The sequence below is a fragment of the Notolabrus celidotus genome, chromosome 20, assembly GCF_009762535.1.
Source record: "Notolabrus celidotus isolate fNotCel1 chromosome 20, fNotCel1.pri, whole genome shotgun sequence".
Classification (NCBI taxonomy): Eukaryota; Metazoa; Chordata; class Actinopteri; order Labriformes; family Labridae; genus Notolabrus; species Notolabrus celidotus.
The window spans coordinates 26,674,690-26,695,405 of NC_048291.1; the positions used below are offsets into that span (position 1 = coordinate 26,674,690).

General features: G+C 39.1%; 2 protein-coding genes across 3 annotated transcripts; both read left to right on the forward strand.

Moving 5' to 3' along the window:
- The first annotated feature begins 1,906 nt into the window (after positions 1 to 1,906).
- hsd17b14 (hydroxysteroid (17-beta) dehydrogenase 14) lies at positions 1,907 to 7,691 on the forward strand. 2 transcript variants are annotated; one of them, XM_034711381.1, is made up of 9 exons: positions 1,907 to 2,232; positions 2,309 to 2,347; positions 2,477 to 2,574; positions 2,807 to 2,873; positions 3,487 to 3,578; positions 3,848 to 3,952; positions 4,041 to 4,108; positions 5,966 to 6,062; positions 7,151 to 7,691. In XM_034711381.1, the coding sequence occupies exons 1-9, from the start codon at positions 2,151 to 2,153 to the stop codon at positions 7,295 to 7,297; spliced, it is 795 nt and encodes a 264-aa protein (XP_034567272.1). In that variant the 5' UTR covers positions 1,907 to 2,150; the 3' UTR covers positions 7,298 to 7,691. The 2 variants fall into 2 exon arrangements, with proteins under 2 accessions (XP_034567272.1, XP_034567273.1); XM_034711382.1 differs by lacking the exons at positions 1,907 to 2,232; positions 2,309 to 2,347; positions 2,477 to 2,574 and adding an exon at positions 2,591 to 2,701.
- Positions 7,692 to 8,608: 917 nt separating this feature from the next.
- bcat2 (branched chain amino-acid transaminase 2, mitochondrial) lies at positions 8,609 to 20,332 on the forward strand. The gene is made up of 10 exons (XM_034711619.1): positions 8,609 to 8,721; positions 11,014 to 11,085; positions 11,464 to 11,664; positions 13,478 to 13,588; positions 14,199 to 14,318; positions 14,402 to 14,565; positions 19,474 to 19,616; positions 19,712 to 19,797; positions 19,888 to 20,028; positions 20,141 to 20,332. The coding sequence occupies exons 1-10, from the start codon at positions 8,704 to 8,706 to the stop codon at positions 20,315 to 20,317; spliced, it is 1,233 nt and encodes a 410-aa protein (XP_034567510.1). The 5' UTR covers positions 8,609 to 8,703; the 3' UTR covers positions 20,318 to 20,332.
- The last annotated feature ends 384 nt before the right edge of the window (positions 20,333 to 20,716 follow it).

A 20,716-nucleotide genomic window follows, 5' to 3' on the forward strand; every position in this document is an offset into this window, starting at 1 on the left:
ATGTCAACCTTTAACCCCTCACTCTTCCTTAAACACACTGTAAATACTTGCATGCATGTGTGTACATGAGTTTGCCTGTCACACAGCAGAGGTAAAGAAGGGTTTTCATCCAAAGTTTGAAAACAAAATCTACCAAAACCACAATCATGTGCTTCTGTACTTTGAACTGTTTGACTTTCTGAAGCAGAAGGTCTCAAATATTCAAAACAGGAGGATGGAAATAAAACTGAATGTGAATTTGAAGAAGTGTGTATCTGAATGTTTGGAGTTATTTTAGGCACATCATAAAATCTGCACTCAAACATCTTAACTGAGCTGTAAAACTACAAATCCCAGAAACCAGAACTCATGACAAAGCAGTTTGCAAATGTTGCGTTCAAATGCTGTAGGGAAATTCCAACGTTTGACTTTCAGAGACTAAAACTTTTGTTTTTACTTGATTTCAAAAAGTGAAACTACATCTGACACTTTTATGATTTCTGCTAACACATAATGCATATTTTCAGCCGTACAGAGACCATGCTGTTCTGTCAGTCGGCTGAAGTATTCCACTATAAGTGGCTTAAATTTTAATACATATCACAGAAAATCAAGACGAGAAAGCTGAGAAATTTAAAGAAGAGTGAGCACAGTAGGACTGCATTCACAGACTAAATTAGCAGCATCACTTGCATTGCTTGAAAAACCTTTAGATTCCTTAAAACGCTCCAGTGCAAATTATGCAATGTGGGAAGTTGTTTTTGATCCTAATGCATCATTTGACACAATTTCAACTCAACTTTATTTTTATAGCAGCTTTCATACAGACAAGCATGCAGCCCAAAGTGATTCACAAAAGAACATAGCCAGAAATACTTAAAAATAATATAAAATCATTACAGTAAAATTAATAAAATGGGTAAGAGTAGAAAGAAAAGTTAAAGATAAGTTAAAGTTAAAAATATCAGATAAATACAAGAAATAAATAGATAAATAATTGTTGTTAATACAATGTTTATAATAATGCAGTTGAGGGCTAAAATGTAATTATTTAAAGTTAAAAGCCAGATTAAAAAAAGTAAGTCCAGACCTGAATGGGAGGGCCAAAAAGTACTTGTTTAATAATGTATTCACAGCGGCCCTGAAGTGCATCACCATACGCTGGTTGAAACCAGACCCTCACTCTTACAATATATGGATCCAGAAGGTTTGGGACATTCATCAAATGCAACAAATGACATACCAATTAAGACTCCAAAGAGAAACTGTCACAACAAGATGGAGGCATGTACCGGCTTTTCTAATGCAATAGAGAGTGATGTTTAATTTAGGCACAGACCAAGATCATGCACCATTTTTTCCTGGGTTTGACTTCACACCTGTACTTTGACATGTGATATCTTTCAGTGGATTAGAGTTAATGAATCAATATTTATTTATGATGTTCATGTCTTCTCTACTTTTATGAACATTTATTTTTGTTCTTGTTTGTCCATGTGTATCATTGTTTATATTTATATTCTTTGGAGTGGACATTTTGGTTTGTATCTTACTTTTGTAATCTATTTCTGCTGTCTTAATATCTGAATGTAACTATACAGCTGGAAAAAGAAAAAATAAGAAATATTTTTCATATGGTACTGTTGTTGATGAGAAAAATTTATTAAAAAAAAGTTCAATAAAAAAAAACAAAAAAAAAGCAAAGGAGTCAGAGTTTAGGTGCATAAAAAGAGAAAGCTCTCTGGGCCGGTGCTCTGTCGCCTTTCAACATAAACATGCTGAAAAAAATCAAACTGTGCATCAAAAAACACATTATCATGTCAGGTACATTTCAATTCAACCTGCTAATTTAATGGTAAATCAGTGACTACAATTCTAACTTCAAACACTCCCCCTAACAGACTATTCCTGCATGAACTCTGTAACTTCCAACCCTTCTTCTCGCCCCTGAATGCAGCAGAACAAACCCCATGATTTTCAGGAACTTTGGACGCACTAACTGCAGACACAGGCTGAGTTTATTTGCATTAGAATGTTGAAAAACTGGAAGAGACAAAGAGACGTGCTCTGACAGAAAGAGGGGGAAATAAAACCTTCAGATCTGCAGCAGGTTGATCTGAGAGAGCAGCAGCGGGGGATTCACGACCTCTGTCATCACAGACTCAGCAAACATGTCACTGCGCTACCAGGACAAAGTTGTGATTGTCACTGGAGGATCCAAAGGGATTGGCAGAGGGATTGTCAAAGTCTTTGGTATGAGAATTACCTTTAAATATGATGCGTTTACGTGCATTTGTTGTGAATAACACACCTGTATCTTCTGTTTTAGTGGAGAATGGTGCCAAAGTTGTGTTTTGTGCAAGAGGAGGTGAGTGCTTTATTTAATGATGTTATCTAAAACTTATTCATGCATCATTCTGTCCAGGTGAATCAGAAGATCACAAGAATACATGATGATAAAAGTTTCATATGTTTCATGTTGTTGCATGCTCTGCAGCTGCAGCAGGTGAAGCTCTGGAGGCTGAGCTGAACAAAGCAGGGCGAGGCTCATGCAAGTTCATGTCATGTGACATCTCCAAAGAGGAGGACATAAAGGTAAAGGTGCAACTTTAGTGTGCAGTATAAAAAGTACTGATCACAAGACATGCTGTGGCCTCATGAAGTGTGCTGTTTTCTTCCTCCTGGGATCCAAAGATCTGATTTTATTTCATGGTTTCAAATTGTAAACCTCAGTCCAGCTCTGTGTTTGCTTTAACTCCTGTTTGCTTCTCCTGCTGGGAGAAGAGCGGATGCTAAACTGGTTTATCCGGCTTCCTTTCATTCACAGAGACTGGTGACTTCCACAGTGGAGACGTATGGATGCATTGACTGCCTGGTGAACAACGCAGGGTGGCGTGAGTCCAGAAGAAGATCACTAAAAGACCTCTACGTTATACATACACTACCAGTCAAAAGTTTGGACACACCTTCTCATTCAATGGTTTTTATTTATTTTGATTATTCCAAACATTGTAGATTAATACTGAAGACATCAAAACTGTGAAATAATCTGGTTTTGCCATAATCTGGATTACAACAGTAGTCAAATAGGGCTATCCATTGTGTACTAACCCTACCTCTGAACAACACAACTGATGGTCTCAAACACATTAAGAAGGCAAGTCATTCTACAAATGAACTCTTCACAAGGCTCATGTTCATTAGAAACCATTCCAGGAGACCACTTCATGAAGCAGACTGAGAGAATACCAAGAGTGTGCAAAGCTGTCATGAAGGAAAAAGGGGGCTACTTTACAGAATCTAAAATATGAAACATATTCTGCTTTGTTTCACACTTTTTTAAAAATCAAATAATTCCATAAATGTTCTTTCATAGTTTAGATGTCTTTGGTATAAATCTGCAGTGTTTACAATAATTAAAATAAATACAAACCCTTGAATGAGAAGGTGTTTCCAAACTAGATTATGTCAGAGATCCTAAATGTCTGTTATCCTCTCCCTCTTCAGACCCTCCTCACAAACCGACTGATGACACCAGTGCAGAGGAGTTCAGGGAGCTGCTCAATCTGAACCTCATCAGCTACTTCCTGGCTTCCAAAGTAATGTTTACAGTTTTTATCTAACACTAAAGTCAGCTGCAGAACGAGGACATCTTAAAATATCTTAGATACTCCTCTCAGTGAAATATGATGCAGTCCTGTTAAATAAAACTGCACCACAGTCATGCACATCATCAGATTTTGAAGTCACATGTCATTGCAAACCTTCTGAGTTTGATAACATTACTTTGCAGAAGTGTCTCTGAGTTGTATCCTGTGATTGAATATACTATCTTTGAAGTCATGGAGGTCTCACTCTGTATTTTCAGTACGCTTTGCCTCATCTGCGAAAGCGCCAGGGAAACATCATCAACGTGTCCAGTCTGGTGGGAACCATCGGTCAGAAAGATGCTGCTCCATATGTCGCCACCAAGGTGAGCTCATCCTCCATGCATGAGGAATAACTGAGACATGAGGGAGGAAAGGAGAGCTCTTAATGTAATGTTCTCTTTTCTCCACAAGGGGGCGATCATCTCCATGACAAAGGCGATGGCTGTGGATGAGAGTCGCTTCAAAGTGAGAGTGAACTGGTGAGAGAAACTGGTTTGGTGTGTTCTCCAGCTTTTATTTGCTTAAGAAAGTCATCATTTCTCTCTGTGTCTGGTTTCCTGTTTATTTAAAGGTGTGGTGTAAATAATCTGGGACTCTAGATTTCCTGAATAGTTCAGTCTTTAACTTTTGATTCTTATCTCATATTTAATACTCTGTAGTTTGGAAGAACTTCCTTCTAATCATCAACTTTATTATCTTAAAACTGCTTTAATATGTGAGCAAAATCCTTCTCAAAAAGAAGCTTTAAAGTGCTCTTTAAAGGATCAATACATGCATTTATTCAGCTCCAAAATGTGACTGAATAGTTTTTATCTGACGTTATGTGACTCTTGATACCGATGCATCGTTCTTGCAGCAACTATCACCGTTCACTCTGCTCCAGGTGGATCCAGTGTTATGTTTAAATCTTTAATTTATAATAATGATAATACATTTAATTTATATAGCACCTTTCAAAACACCTTTACAAAGTGCTTTACACCAAGGGTGTCCTAAAGTACAGCTCAGGGTTTAATATGCTTTCTGTGTTGTTTTTTTTTTTTTTTTACTTTGTTTATTGATTTTCACATAGAAAAACAGTTACATCCAAAATTCAAAGTTTACACATTTTCCTTTTTTCTTTGAACAAAGAAACACACAAATGACATATTCAATACAAAACAACAAATAACCCCTCACCCCGACACATACTCCCTCCAGACTAACTAGATAGAATTCCAAAAAAGGAAAACCTAAGATAAAAAACAGATATAACAAAAATAAACCGATGAAAGCAATAATCTGAACATAGTAAGACACACCATGTTGGTGCTCAGTCTAAAGACACACAGCAAGCCGAGCTCTCAACATAAGACAAGAAAGGGTCCCAGATCTTTTTAAAGATGTGAGCCCTGCCACCCAGGGTCAGCCTAATCTTTTCAAGTTTAAGAAAATAGAGCACACTCTTAATCCAGCTTGAATGGGTAGGTGGGGCAGAGGATTTCCAATTTAACAATATCAGCCTTCTGGCCAGCAAAGTCGTGAAAGCTAACATGTCCTTTTTGGCTGGGGAAAGAGCAGACAGAGGAGGAGACACACCAAACAAAACAGTACAAGCATTAGGGACCAGTTTTACTCCAGTTGCAATAGACAATGTTCCAAATACCCCAGACCAGGCTTTCTGTGTTTAATGTTAATATTAAAAAGGGAAAATGACAACAACAAAGCTGGAATGAATGCAAGAAATTATGTGGAGATTGTGAATAAAAACTTAATCTTAACATTTTGACAAGGCAGGAAGATCTAAAAACACATGATGCAAACTTCACAAACATATAAACATATATCTTTAAGACTGTTCTATGCAAAGGTTAAATCAGTGATCACATGACTGGTCTGCTTTGAGCCATGATTTCAGTTTAGTTGTAAAGACACTGAAGCTCGTGCTTCCTCTGATGTCGGTCATAAGTGAGTTCCACGTTTCTGCAGCTCAGACTGAAAATGAAAAATATTAGATCTCATTTCACCCGTCACAAATCGCTGTTTCAAATCTGTTACTGTCATGTTTTAGTATGCAGTGCAGATGTTTCTTCTTCTTTGTCATACATTTTTTCACACTCTGTTTCTATATTTTATCACCTACAAAAGATAAAAAAACAAAGCTGCACTAAACTTATCCTGAGTACATTTGGGCATATCGCTATAAAGATTAGAAACATTATCATAACTGCCCCTGCAACAACTCCTGCATCCTTTTCTAGTCCACCTCTGTTCTCCCCTTTAAACATATGAATGACTGAAGAATCTCACAGTATAACCTCCTCCTTTTAAACCCTCCTGTCCGTCCCATGTTGCAGCATCTCTCCGGGTAACGTCTTGACGCCTCTGTGGGAAGAGTTAGCCGGACAGACACCAGACGCTGCAGCGGCCATTAAAGCAGGAGAAAACTCACAGGTGGGTTCACACAGTTAGAGCTAAAGAGACAAATAAAGGAACATGTGAACAGTGAAACTCTGATTTTATTCAGGCCTCGGGTTGAAGAATAAAAATGTATCACTTGTTGTGTTCATGAGGGAAACAAACTGTCACATCTCAAACATGAGGAGTGTGAAAACAGGATTACAGATCTTCATTGCACTGAGTTAAAAGTGAATCCCCTCACTGTTTGACACTTTTGGTTTCTGTTAAAGCAGCTTAACAAACCCCACTGTATTGTTTTGCTAATGACCCCTCTGCAGTGCAACTCTTTGGGTTGTAAATCTTCCCTCTGTCCTCTAACACTGGGTCAGTTTCTACAGGCTGTCTTTTTATGGTCGTGCTAATTACAGCTGTCTTTACATCCCAGTGAAAGAAAGTGTCTGAAGCCAAATAGCTGATGCAACAAACTGAGACATGGCTCAGAGCGTGGGGATGCTCCTCTTTGTTACAGCAGAATCAGGCTGAGTGGAGTTTTGTTGGATCATATAAAGTCTAAGTGTTTCTAATTTTAAGATCATCACTCCTGATATCTCCCACAAACATATCAATATGAATCTAAAGCTGTGTTTCGCAGCATTTTCATATTCTATAAATCAGATTTTTGTAGAGGAGGAGGCAGAATCGTACATTTTTAACACTTTTTCAATTTAAACTTTCAAGAGAAGAGTCTTGTCTACATTTTTCGAACATTTGAATACCTTTTTAACAAACTTAAAATGTGTTTAGAAAGCATACAGATTAAAAACACGCCACATCAGTAATGAAAGATAAATGAAAGAAATGTGGATTAAGATCTCAAACAAAATGCGTTCTCCATAATTTGCAGAGCTTCCCTGAAAAGGAGAAAATAATCACATCAATGTGTCTTTAAGAAATGTTTCACAAGAAGTCTCAAACTTAAAAAATGTCCATGAACTCATCATGAGAGAGCCCCTCAGATATTCTTATTTTACTTGGCAGACTGTGGGATCACCCATCGAAGTCATAAACTCGAGGAAGCTGCAGCATGCAACCAGAAAAATGTGATCTTGGACGCTGAGCCTTGTTTTCTCTCTATCTCGCAGCTTCTGGGTCGTATGGGGACGGAGGAGGAGAGCGGACTTGCTGCCTTGTACCTCGCTGCTGATGCCACTTTCTGCACGGGGATAGACTTGCTGCTCAGCGGGGGAGCTGAACTCAACTACGGTTTCAAGAGTCAGATCCCATCTTGATGTCCAGTTTGATCTCTGCAGCCTCCTCCTGGTTGTGAAAGAGCTATTTTAAGAGATGAATGTGTTTTAATGCAGATTACACATAAAAACCAAAGAAGTGTAATGTAGAGATTATTTTCCTTGCACTAAAAACTGACATGTTATTAATTTAGTTTAAGGTTTTGGCATCCTGACCAACTGTGTAATAAGACTGATACCCCTCCCTCCTGATCACCCAATCAGAATCAACCTCTCTGACCTAAAATAACCTCTCCAGTTGGAAGCTGCTGGAGTCCACCAATCAGATGTCACGATTTCATTACGCCTCAAATGACTTCCTGAATGTATTGTTCAATGAAACCATGCACTGTAACCGCAATACTACATAATTAAACTCGCGTTGTTGCTCTTCTTACTTCCTTGATTCTTTGAATTTTTCTCAGATGGTTAAGATGTGAAGTTGTTGAGAAACAAAAAGCAGAGTGTGAATGAAACTATTCAGAAAATTAAAAAAAGATTATATGTGAATAGTTTGTGTTGTGTCGGATGGCGATGTCATCTGATGTCAAGAAAAGTTAACAAAAAAAACTTTTTTTATTAATGATATATTTTCACACACAAAAAACTTAGTAATAATAACAAAAGAAATGCACACAAATAATTTTTTTCACACACAAAAAATAAATAAACATTCATACAGATAAATAATAATAATGACCTTTTTCACACAAAAAATGTATAATAAACGTATTCACACAAATAATAATAATAAATACTCTTTAAAAAAATAAAATAATAAACGTGTTCACAAACCAACATTTTAAATAATTAATTAAATTAATTAAGAACCTTTTTCACACAAAAAATATAATAACCCTTTCCACACACACACACACACACAAAATTATGAATTATAACCTTTTTCACACAAAGAAAAAATAATAACCCTTTTCACACACACAAAAATAATAAACTTTTTCACACACACAAAAATGATAAACGTATTCACACACACAAAAATAATAAACTTATTCACACACACACACAAAAAAATAAAATAATCTTTTTCACACACACACACACACACACACACACACACACACACACACACACACACACACACACACACACACACACACAAATAATAATAATAATAATAATAATAATAGTAATAATAATAATAATAATAATAATAATAACCATTTTCACACAAAAAAACAATTAATAACCTTTTTTCACAATAAGTATTATAAACGTAAACATGGAAGTGTTTCTGTTTGTAAGGAGTAAGTTATATTTAATATGTGGGAGGTTTCAGTCTCCCTCCAAACACAGCAGCGTCTCCTATTTCAAAGCGGAACTGACTTTGAGGCCGGGTTCGTGTTTCCACCCGAGCAGATAATCCCGTCTATCGTTACGTAGCGGAGATGGCAGCCCTCCGAACGGTGAGTTTATTGACTTGTGTGCGCGTGCTGTTTATGATGTGTTGACCCTGACTGTGAGAGTAAATGATCCACCTGAAGTAGCGGGAGGTTAGCTGATAAAGACCCGGGAGATAAGGAGGCTCGGCGGGGGTCAGACCCGACCAGAGGTCCCGGCAGCTCCGGAGGGTTGCAAAACAAAACAGCGTGGGAAGGTCATCGCACCAAAGCCCGTGCGAAAAAACTGCTATTCACTTATTTTTGCTTCCATGCAAAAATAAAAACAACTTGCACGAAAAATATTTATTCCTTATGTTTCAGAAAGGTTTAAAGAAAACTTCGGCTTCACTTTATCTTCCATTTCAGTCTTATTTAAAGCTCTAAGGTGATTTCCTCTGAGTGCATACTGCTGTCTGTCTCACCTCTCTCCATGATGAAATTGGGGTATGTGAACCAAAAAGGTAGATTATTAGTAAGCCGAATTGTATAAACATGCACCATAATACTGCAAATATGTTTGTCTCTATGTATTTCATATGTTATATTAATGAGTATATAGCTTTCATTGAATTGCCCGTTTATTGAATGGAGTTTGGCGGGAGTCTCAAATAGGTTAGATAACTTTATTTTGTTTGAAGTTAGATGTTTGAAGTTTTTATTTTATCATTGTGTAATGCATATGATCACATGCCCAGCCTGCATGGGCTTTCAAGACACCATGAAGTCATGCAGTCCAGGGTCAGAGCGCACAGATAGTCATTCATAAAGAAACAGAGGAAGACAATGATAAAAGCATAAAATAAAACTACAAATAAACATGCACACTACTTAAAAACACTATATTGTCTGCTTCCCAGGCTTTTGAGACTAATTTAGTGAGCTTAAACATGTCAGAGTTAAACAACCAATCTAGGTTTTTGCACATCTGTCCACCACAATATTTATCATCATAGTTTGTACAGTGCAAAGAAAATGGAGACTCTGTTTCAACTTCATTCAAATCACACTGTTTTCTTCTTGCATACTTTTGAATCGACCGACCTTAACAGCAAGAGGAAGAATCCCAGATCTTAACTGTGCAACCAAAGATCTTTGACTTCTAGATAAAAAAGACGTTGAGTATAATTCAGCGGTGTAATTATGCTTGATCTGCACATATGTCCTTAGTTTTGTACCTGTAGGTAGATTTGTTTTGACGTTCAGCTATAAACAACATTTACATGAAACCACACAAACCAAAGCTGTTATTGTACCAGCCTTGTTCCTGCTGAAACCACCGAGCTGACCAAGATGTTGTGATATTTGCACATATTTATTAGGATTCTTTTAGATTGCATTTACACAGAATATACCAACTCTAATGTATTCATGTGCGTTCAACTTAGCCATTTGGAGAGATGTTTGCACTGCTGCTCACTTACAGTTAGGTGTTTAAGAAGTGCACAAATGCCTGTCAGCATATTTACTCATTTACATCCTATCTTAATGATCAAACTGTGGGATGTACACTGTGCGTGTATTTGTGTCACAAACCTTGCAGCCTTAAAAAGCACATTAACATACCAGTACTTCTACTTATGGTTGCAATGAAGGCAAACCTTGCATCATCCATTGAAAGAAAAAAAAGTGCACTCATGGGCGTCTGCAGCAGAGACGCTGTCCAACTTTTCTGCAGCACCATTCATGCAGTGACGTTTGTAAACTCCTGACAGCATGTTAGGAATTAAAACTCAGCTGATGTGAATGGCCTCCATTGTAAATCAAAAGATGAATGATTAGGCTACTCCAAAAGATGCACCATCATTTCACTGCCTGAACACCTGCAGACAAAGTTAATCAGTGTTGCATTCTTTTGGTTTGCACGACCTCTCATGTAAGACGCCTCTGACTAATAACTCGCAGTAAGCCAGTTAATCAAGTTGCATGGAATTGCTTCACTAAAGTGAGCTTGTTGTTGCAACTAAAAGCCACAACTGTAGCAGTCTTATTCAGGGATTGGCTTTAGATCATGCATTGTTCTCCATTCGCCCATTTCCTGACATATTTCATAACCCTTCCTCATGTTTCATTCGTCCTTTTTGCATTGTAGCCTCTCTGTTCCTGGTTCTAATAACAGCACAGCATTAAGCACCGGCTGTTCTGTCACCTACAGGCTTGTGTTACGAGCTACACACTGTGAGCTGCAGGCAGAGTGATTGGTGCTCGGTCCCACACACCCACAAACAAACACACAATGTCACACATGCCGTCCTTGTGTTCTCTCATGCAGGACACATAAATATTTTTTGATGACATTTGGTGTCTTTTTGTTTGCAGGCACTCCATGGACGACTCTTTCAGGCACTCCCCTTCTCCTTTGGCTCGCTGCGGTTTGCCAGCTCCTTCAAGGTAACGAGGAAAACTTTAATATTTGATGCATTAGCAGGTGAGCCCCGCCTGCCTGAACACGCCTGATACCTCAGAGATCAGGGTGTTAGAAGATCATGACTGAACGAGGGTTGTTGTCTCAAATGTATCATTTCTCCCCCTCCTTCTGTTTCCCCTCTTTGTCTCACTGTTATTATTTAATTCAGTTTAATTCATTAATAAGCCACAGAAGTCTCACCTGACTTGATAACTCTCCTCTAATTGTCTTATTAAAGCATGCTCTGCCAATAACCATGATGTGAAAACAATCACTGTATCGTCCCCTGCTCTGCTCTTCTTCCTCCTTCCACTTCTCTTCCTCCTCCTCCGCTCGCTCGCTCGTCTTCATCCTCGTCTCAGGCCGCAGATCTTGTCATCGAACGCAACTCGGCATGCAACCCAAAACCAGACCCCTCCAACCTGGTGTTCGGGAAACAGTTCTCCGACCACATGTTGACCATCACCTGGTCGGAGAAGGAGGGCTGGGAAGCTCCTCAGATCAAACCTTTCCAGAACCTGTCGCTGCACCCGGCCAGCTCCGTCCTGCACTACTCCATAGAGGTGAGGAGAGGTCACAGATCCAACATGTCTTTGTCTGATCAGGTAAAGAGGTCTATGGAGAGGAGGTCAAAAAGTTGTGGTGTCCCCTGCAACCCGGTCAGCTGCAGGGGATTTGGCAGCCTAAGTGCTGAGCAAGAGTCCCTCAAATCAGCATTTTTTTTAAAGGGTGGCACTCTGCCATGTGCACAGGAAGTCTGATCATTTACCTTCTGTTTTTTTTATTTTCAAAGATCTGTTTATTTGAATTTTTACACATTACAAAAGATAAATGTAAACAATAGAAGAAAGTGATGTTTTCTGTAAAATAAACACAATGAGTGAATGAACGAAAAAGCAACTAATAATAATAAATGATAATAATTTAAAATAAAAGATAAATAAATAGAAAGAAAATTAAAATGAGTGAAACTACAGTAAGATAATTAGGTTAATATTTTCTTACCACTTTGTTAGTTTATATTGTTTTCATTTTTGACTCTGATTTTGTTTCCTTTAATGTAGATTTGTGTATGTATATATTTATATCTGTGCGGTGTCCTTGAGTGCAGAGAAAGGCGCCTTTAAATACAATTTATTATTATTTAAAAAATAAATAAATGCAAAAGGTAAAAAGCAATACAAATAACTAACAATAAAAAAAGTAATGATAATAATAAATAATTAAGTAAAAAGAAAAAATAGTAATAATTATAATACCAGAAATAAAATATAATTACCTTCTTCTCATTTATTCATCACCTTAGCATTTAACATTAACATTTCCTTAAATATCTGTAAAAATCAGACTAAAGCAGACGATAAAGGAAGCACCTGAGGAAGCAAAGGCATGTTTCCCTTTTTATTTACAGAATAGAAATGTTGCAGGGTGTCGCCGCCCTCTTATTTGTCTCCAAAGAAGACAGTGGTAGGTTTTTTGTAATTAATATTTTATTGATTTTTACTCAAGACTTGTCACATTTGGGTGAAAAACAAATATCCCATTTTTTTTTACATGAAACACAATATATAAATGAAATAATGATAATATAAATAAACAGATAGATGAAATAAAAACATTTAAATAATAAGATTTGAAACGAAAATCCACATGCACCATGATCTACTCCAATTTAATAGCAGCAGTACAATTCTATACAGTATGTGTGCCTTAGTTTAAGCTCTATCTACCATTATATTTTAAATAGTCTCCCCACACACATTTCTCCACCATATCCTGACAGCTGAATGAAATCTGTTCATATGATGCTTCCTTTGCCAGCTCAGTGAACCACTCATGAAAAGAGGGCTCACTTGGGTTCCTCCAGTTTCTCATTATGATTTGTTTTCCCATCATTATACTGGTCTGAATAAAGACCCTGGCCCCACAGTGAGATGCCATTCAGAACATATAGCCTATATATGTTTATGAACCTTTAGCTGATAGATCTGTATCATGGGGGGCATTCCCAAAGTAGATGAAGAAGAGTTCCTTCAGAGTTGCAACATTTCCAACAATCAGCATTGTCCCTCAGCTAAATCCTGAACATTCTCATCCTTGTAATGTTTGTATATATATTGTCCCATTCTTTCTCTGTAACATCAATGTTCAAATCCTCTGTCCAAGTTAACTTCAGAGCATACGATACAGTAACCATCAGCTGGAAAATCATTGCATAAAAGATAGACGCCTTATGTCCCAGACAGTGACGGTTAAGATGCTGAACTTGAGTCTCATCAACAAACCAACAGTTGATGCCACAGTGGCTACAACCCCCTCCACTTTTTTTCTGTGTCCCGTCCAGACATAAAGTGTTTCTGTGTGTTTCCTCTGCAGCTGTTTGAAGGCATGAAGGCGTTCCGTGGAGTCGACAACCACATCCGCCTGTTCAGACCCATGCTGAACATGGCGAGGATGCATCGGAGCGCAGACAGGAGCTGCCTCCCTGTGAGTGTTCTGGTTGATTCCTCCTCTCTGGTGTTTGCTTCATAACAGTGTTTCAATGTGAACTCTCAAACTCCTGGAGCTCAAAGCTGCAGAAGAAGTGAAAAGAAGTGTCCGACCTTAGCTGTGCAAGCACATGGCGTCCTGTTGCACTGCCATAATCAAGTCTCCAGCAATTAAAGCTCCCTTGCATAAATTGGTAGCATGCATAAGCAAACACAGACGCTCCTTGTTTTTACCTCAAACTTCATTTAGATTCCTCTGTTTCTTTAAGTAAGCAGGGTGAGGCAGGTTACAGTACGACCCTGAAGCTGTAAGCCCCTATGCCGGGTTATGCAACAGCTTGGCAGCATGCCCAGCTCTGTCTCACTACCCAAACACTCGATCCAGACCCTCCAGTTAATACTTCATCAGGAGTTCAGGACGCATAGGAAAGTTCAGGAATGCAGGCCCCAGCCTCTGCTTTGTGCTTGAATGATTCTCATGTTGAGAAAGTAACACATGAAAGGATAATAATGCATCAAAGAAAACTTTTTAAATGTGCAGTTCAGTCCTTGACCAGAGGTGAGGATGAGGAATGTATTAGCTCATCACACGTGTCGTCTCTGTGCAGCTGTTTGATAAAGGTGAGCTGCTGGAGTGCATCAGGAAGCTGGTGGAGGTCGACCAGGACTGGGTTCCTTACTCCCAGGACGCCAGCCTGTACATCAGACCCACCTTCATAGGAATCGAGGTAAAGGTTTAAGCATGTGCATTTGAGTGAGTAAGTGAATCTGTCTTTCTGGTCTGATTACCTCCCTGTCATCCTTCCTCCAGCCGTCCCTCGGAGTGTCTCGAGCAGGGAAAGCTATGATCTTCGTCATCGTCGGACCAGTGGGACCGTACTTTGCCACCGGCTCCTTCAACCCCGTGTCTCTGCTGGCCGACCCTTCATTTGTCAGGGCTTGGAAGGGAGGCGTCGGGGCCTACAAGATGGGAGGGTGAGTTTGGAATCTTTTATCTCTGCTTAGATCAACCTCACCTGAACATCTAAACTGTGTTTGTTTTTCAGAACAAACCTGAAAAACAAGGTACTAGCGCTTGAGTTAAAAGGATAAGCACTCGCTTAAGAAACCCTCAAACCAGACAACCCAGGCGAGGAGATAGATAGGAATAGATGCAGACACAAAACGGGGTTATCAAGTGTGCAGCTCCCTTCCCTATTTTTGTCATGTTAAGCTCTTGACTCCTTAGAGGCTCAACATTATCAATATAAAAACAAAGAGAGGGAGAGACTGTAGAGAGGTGTTAGATAGAGGACAAGGATGGCACGCTTAATTACATCATGACTCTGTTTTATATACGACTTTATTCGTGTTGTAATAGTGTTACAAAGATAGATACAAAGGGAGAAGGAGATTGCACAAGAACAAATATGTCCTGTATCCTGATGTTATTAGTTAGTCAACATGGTTTAGCTGTTTAGGAAAGAACAGGTTCTTCAAACAGACAACAACTGAGCGGCGGAGAGAGGGTCACAGAGATGGATGTAAAGGGAGAAGGAGAAGCACAAGAATGAATATTTCCTGTCAAGTCAAGTCAAGTCAACTTTATTTATATAGCACATTTAAAAACAACCAGTGTTGGCCAAAGTGCTTTACAAGGTAAAAAGTAAAAATTACATGAAGACAACAATAAACAACAACATAACAGGATATTAATGTCCTCTTCACGAGGAGAAGGCCAAAGAGAAGAGATGGGTCTTCAACAAAGATTTAAAACATTCAACACTTGGGGCTGATCTTAATTGGAGTGGCAAGCCATTCCAGAGCTTGGGGGCCGCTGCTGCAAAGGCTCGGTCTCCCCGGGTTTTAAGGCGACTTTTAGGCACATCCAGGAGCAGCTGGTTTGTTGACCTCAGTGCTCGGGTTGGGTTGTGAGCATGGAGAAGATCAGCCAAGTAGGATGGTGCCAATCCATTTAGGGCCTTGTATGTTAAAAGTGCAACTTTAAAATCAATCCTGTGACGGACTGGGAGCCAGTGGAGGGCACGCAGCACAGGTGTGATGTGCTCCCTCTTTTTCCTGCCAGTCAGGAGGCGAGCAGCCACATTCTGTACAAGTTGCAGGCGCTGAATAGACGCCATGTCTAAGCCGACATACAAAGAATTACAATAATCAAGCCTAGCCGTAATAAAGGCATGTACAACTCTCTAGATCCTTAGGAGGGAAATATGCCTTCACCTTCGCTATGAGTCTCAGCTGGAAGAAGCTGGACTGAACCACAGAAGAGATTTGTTTCCTAAATTTGAAGGCACCTGTATCCTGACGTTATTACAAAGTCAGTATAGCTTACCTGTTCTAAGGGCAGAACCTGTGCTTATCACAGACAACAGCTGAGACGAAGAGAGGGGCACAGAGATGGATGTAAGGAGAGAGGGAGATTGCAGAAGTACCCTTACTTCCTGTATCCTGGCGTTATTAGAAAGTCAACACAAGTTACTTGTTCTTAGGAAAGAACAGGTGCTTCACTCAGAAAACAACAGAGCAGAGAGAGAGGCACAGGGATGAATGTGAAGGGAGAGGGAGATTGCACAAGAACAAGTACTTCCTGTATCCTGACCTTATTAGACCTTATCAACATGGCTTACCTGCTGCCAACGTATTTCACAACAACTTATTTATCCCAATGAAAGTTCATCGAAGGCTAGAAATATAAGTGGCCTTGGTGTAATTTCAAAATAAAAGCATTGTGTGAAAACAAGAGGAGTCTCCATGAAAAAAACAGGCCATGCTTTTGTTTTGAAAATCATTCCAGGTGTGCTTTCATGCTATATTTTTCTTACTTTTAATATTAATTTAGCGGATATAAAGCCAATACAGACTGCAAGGCAGGCTGAGATCCAGTTATGTGTACTCAGAGTAGAAAAATAAAACACAACTGATACATTTAGTTACTTTAAATCTACACTAAAACACATTTTTAGAGTCGTGTTTGTGCTCAAAACATTTGTAGGACTGTGAGCCACAGCTGTGCTTTTATTCAGCAGTGGATTTGGACAGTGAACAACTATGTGGATTCACCCCTCGGCTTGTGAAGCCTTGAAAGGCAGCCATGGAGCTGGCTGGTGTTCGGGTTAGATCTGTGCCAAGAACCCAAACTTAGACAGTCACTCTCTCATCATGGCAGGAAAATCCAGTTTATTGATGTCACCTGATACAGCTGGTTATGACAGCCAAACTCCACCTCAGAGGAGAGGTGTCTGTGAGAAGTGATGTGTGATGTGCCGGGAGGTTATGGGTATTTTAGTTCTTGTCACAACATATATAAATGGCAACATATAGAAGCACTTAAAGGACCAGTTTGACTTGTTAATCAAAGATGTATGTATGCAACAGAGCCATTATTCGGGGTATTGCTCCTTTAATGTTCCTGCTGTGAGAAAGTAATGAAGCAAAACAGGAAAAAGACCAAAACATCAACTTCAGACGGCAACACTACGTCTATTTTATACACAGAGACGTTTTCCAGCAGCGTGAAGATTATTAATTCCTCCGGTTTATAATGTCAGCACTCCTGTAAATCTCTAATCACCGGCCTGCTTCCACACCAGTCTGGTTTTAAAGTAAGAACCTGTTCAGGGACAGAGGTATTACATAACCCGGCTGAGCGCTCCCTCATATAAGCCAACAAAATCTGCCCTCATACCATCAGACGTCAAATAAACACTCCAGCTATCAGGACGGATTTAGCTCCAGCAGCAGTCACGAGACCGACGGGGGGGATGTTACAGCGAGTGGAGTGATCATGTTTCTTTAATGTGTTTTAATCTCTTATAAACAAGCTGTAATTTAAAGTCCCTTTACTTTAAAACATCTTACAAACACTGAGGAGGAACACGGAGTAAACATTTCACACCCTGAACATCTGTAAAAATAAAAAACATGTTATAAACACAGATTTGTTTATTAATCTGACACAGATACACATTTAGTGCAACATCCAGTGTTAAAACTTGGCTCATTGTCGCCCCCTGGTGGACGAACCAGGGTTCCCACGCGTCCTGGCAAACCTGGAAAATAGTTCACCAGTTTTCCAGTCCTGGAAAATGGGAGAAAAAGTAAAATGTCCTGGAAAAATGATTCCAACATGACTGCGTGTGACCTGACAAGGTTAAAAAACACATCCCCTTTCAACATTTGTGACCATTTTTGTCATTCAGTTTTATTTAGGTCATAAATGCACTGATCCTCTGATTATTATTAGTATTTATTTATTTCAGTGAGTCAGCTTCCAGAGTCCTTTGCTGGCTCTTTTGTTTTTTCTGAGCTAATTTAATATTTTTTGAGAAAAGAGAAAGCTGAGATGAGAGTTGCCCATCATTGTTGCTTGGTTGCACTAATAAAGTGAAGTGCTGTACATCTGTGGTTGCATTATTCTATAATTAATTTTTCATACTTCTTAAGCATGTAAGAGATGATTTCATAGATAGCCATAGACTGCACGTCATTCAATGTAGACTTCCACTGAGAGGAACATATTAGACTATTTAGGAACTAAATTAGGAACTAAATTTAGACTGTCATAGCAGCTTGATCATCACTGGAAATGTCCTGGAAAATGATCTCTAGAAAAGAGTGGGAACCCTGATGAACCGAGTAATGCTTACTGTCTCTAAATTACTTTAACCCTAGTCCTCACATTCGTGTTGATACATTTTTTTTTTTTTTAATCTTGCAATACTTTACCCTCTTATCAATTTTTAAAAATTAAGATTTATAGCTAGCTGACTCGTATGTTTGAATGCTTAAATCAGGGATTCAATATTTCTGGATGCATCTAAAATGACAGATTTTCTGACCTGAGGAGGTGACCTACGTGGTAAAGGATATAAAAAAGAAACAACAAGCTGCTTTTTGAAGTAATGCTAATTTTAGGAAATCTTTTTTTGATGTATTTATATTTGTTTAATTTAAACTACCAGTCAAAAGTTTGGAAACACCTTCTCAGTCAAGGGTTTGTTACAATGTTACAATGTTACAATGTTACAATGTCATTTAGCAGACGCTTTTATCCAAAGCGACGTACATACGAGAACAAGAACAACACAAGCAAAGATCTAGACAAGAAGAAACAAGATCAGTAAGAGTAACAAAGTGCTTCAAGTCAATTTGGGTGCAGGTACGGCCAAGCAGTTTAAAGGCAATGCACAGAAGTAAATAAGGAACATCTACAATGAAGCAACCAAACAATTTAAGACCTTCCATTATCATCATCAACAATTAACATCACCACAATAATGACCAAAGTACCAAGTGCTGGGTCACTCCAGACCTGAACACAGATTCCCAGAGTAGAGTTTGTATTTATTTTAATGATTGTAAACACTGTAGATTAATACTGAAGACATTAAAACTATGAAAGAACATATATGGAATTATTTAATTCACAAAAAAGTGTTAAACAAAGCAGAATATGTTTTATATTTTAGATTCTGTAAAGTAGCCCCCTTTTTCCTTCATGACAGCTTTGCACACTCTTGGTATTCTCTCAGTCCGCTTCATGAAGTGGTCTCCTGGAATGGTTTCTAATGAACATGAGCCTTGTGAAGAGTTCATTTGTAGAATGACTTGCCTTCTTAATGTGTTTGAGACCATCAGTTGTGTTGTTCAGAGGTAGGGTTAGCACACAATGGAGAGCACTATTTGACTGCTGTTGTAATCCAGAATATGACAAAACCAGATTATTTCATAGTTTTGATGTCTTCAGTATTAATCTACAATGTTGGAAATAATTACAATAAATAAAAAACATTGAATGAGACGGTGTGTCCAAACTTTTTATCCTTCATCTTTCATATCAAACTTTAACCTAACATGTTCTCCTCTCCTGTCTTCTGTTCCCTTCAGGAACTACGGTCCCACGATAGCCGTTCAGAACGAGGCGGTGAAGCGAGGCTGTCAGCAGGTGCTGTGGCTGTACGGAGAGCAGGAGGAGATCACAGAGGTCGGCACCATGAACCTCTTCATCTACTGGACCAACGACAATGGAGGTGAGACTCTAACTTTAACATGTTTACTTTCAATTTGCAGTTTTTTGCTCCTGATTGTTAGAGCTCAGCGTGATGTATGTGACGTGTGTCTGCAGAGAAAGAGCTGATGACCCCTCCTCTGGATGGGATCATTCTCCCTGGAGTCACCAGACAGTCTCTGCTGGACCTGGCCAGAGACTGGGTAAGATGACCGAACACAGAGTGACACAAACACACATATTTGAATCTTAAGATGTTCAATGATGCTGATTTCTTCCTGTGTGACTGTCAGGGTGAGTTTAAAGTGACAGAGCGCTCTATGGGGATGAAGGAGCTGCTGGGGGCGCTGGACGCAGGGAGGATCATGGAGGTGTTTGGAGCAGGGACTGCGTGCGTGGTTTGTCCTGTCGGCAGCCTTCTCTACAGAGGAGAGGTACGAGTTCAGCTTCGGAGGAAGTTTGTCCACAGCTGAAATGATTAAAAGTCCTTTTAGGAGACTGTGTGAGCTTAAGGATTAATAACAAGTCAATGTTTTTCTCTCTCAGACTCACCAGATCCCCACCATGCACAACGGTCCTGACTTGGCAAAGAGGTTCTACAAAGAGCTTACTGATATTCAGGTGAGTGAGAGTGACTCAGGTTTAACTGCTTCTTTAAGATGCTGCTGGCTAACTTGCATTTGGCGCCTCCAAGTGGCAGAAAAAGGGAACTGTTGTAGATAAATCTCAGCAAGGGATTCAGACCTTTATGAGCTAAAACATGGGAAAGATTTAGGTCACATTTTAGTCACCAAATAAGTCTGTAAAGATGACTGATTTGACTCTCTGTAAGTATCAGTCAGTCATATTTAAGTTTTCTTAAGAACGAAGAGAAAGTGTGGACATCTTAAAGGTGACATATCATGCAAAATGGAATTTTAATGGTTCTCTACCTGAAATATGTGTCCCCCGAAAAGTAAAAGAATCCATTCTGCCCCTGTTCTGATTTCTCCACCTTTCTGTAAATGTGTGTGAAACCAGCCGTTTCAGTTTTCAGTGTTTTTCATACGTCACAACGCCACGTCTGTAACAGGAAGTCAGAGCTCAGAGCTTGTTCAGCCCATAGACTGTATAAAATACAAC

Bases quoted from the DNA above. Each gene is read 5' to 3' on its own strand.
- hsd17b14 (XM_034711381.1), top strand. From the start codon at position 2,151: ATGTCACTGCGCTACCAGGACAAAGTTGTGATTGTCACTGGAGGATCC. The intron at 2,874-3,486 runs GTGAGTCCAGAA...CTCCCTCTTCAG, and splicing joins GGTGAACAACGCAGGGTGGC to ACCCTCCTCACAAACCGACT. The intron at 3,953-4,040 runs GTGAGCTCATCC...TTTCTCCACAAG, and splicing joins CTCCATATGTCGCCACCAAG to GGGGCGATCATCTCCATGAC.
- bcat2 (XM_034711619.1), top strand. The intron at 11,086-11,463 runs GTAACGAGGAAA...TCCTCGTCTCAG, and splicing joins GGTTTGCCAGCTCCTTCAAG to GCCGCAGATCTTGTCATCGA. The intron at 19,617-19,711 runs GTGAGACTCTAA...GTGTGTCTGCAG, and splicing joins CTGGACCAACGACAATGGAG to AGAAAGAGCTGATGACCCCT.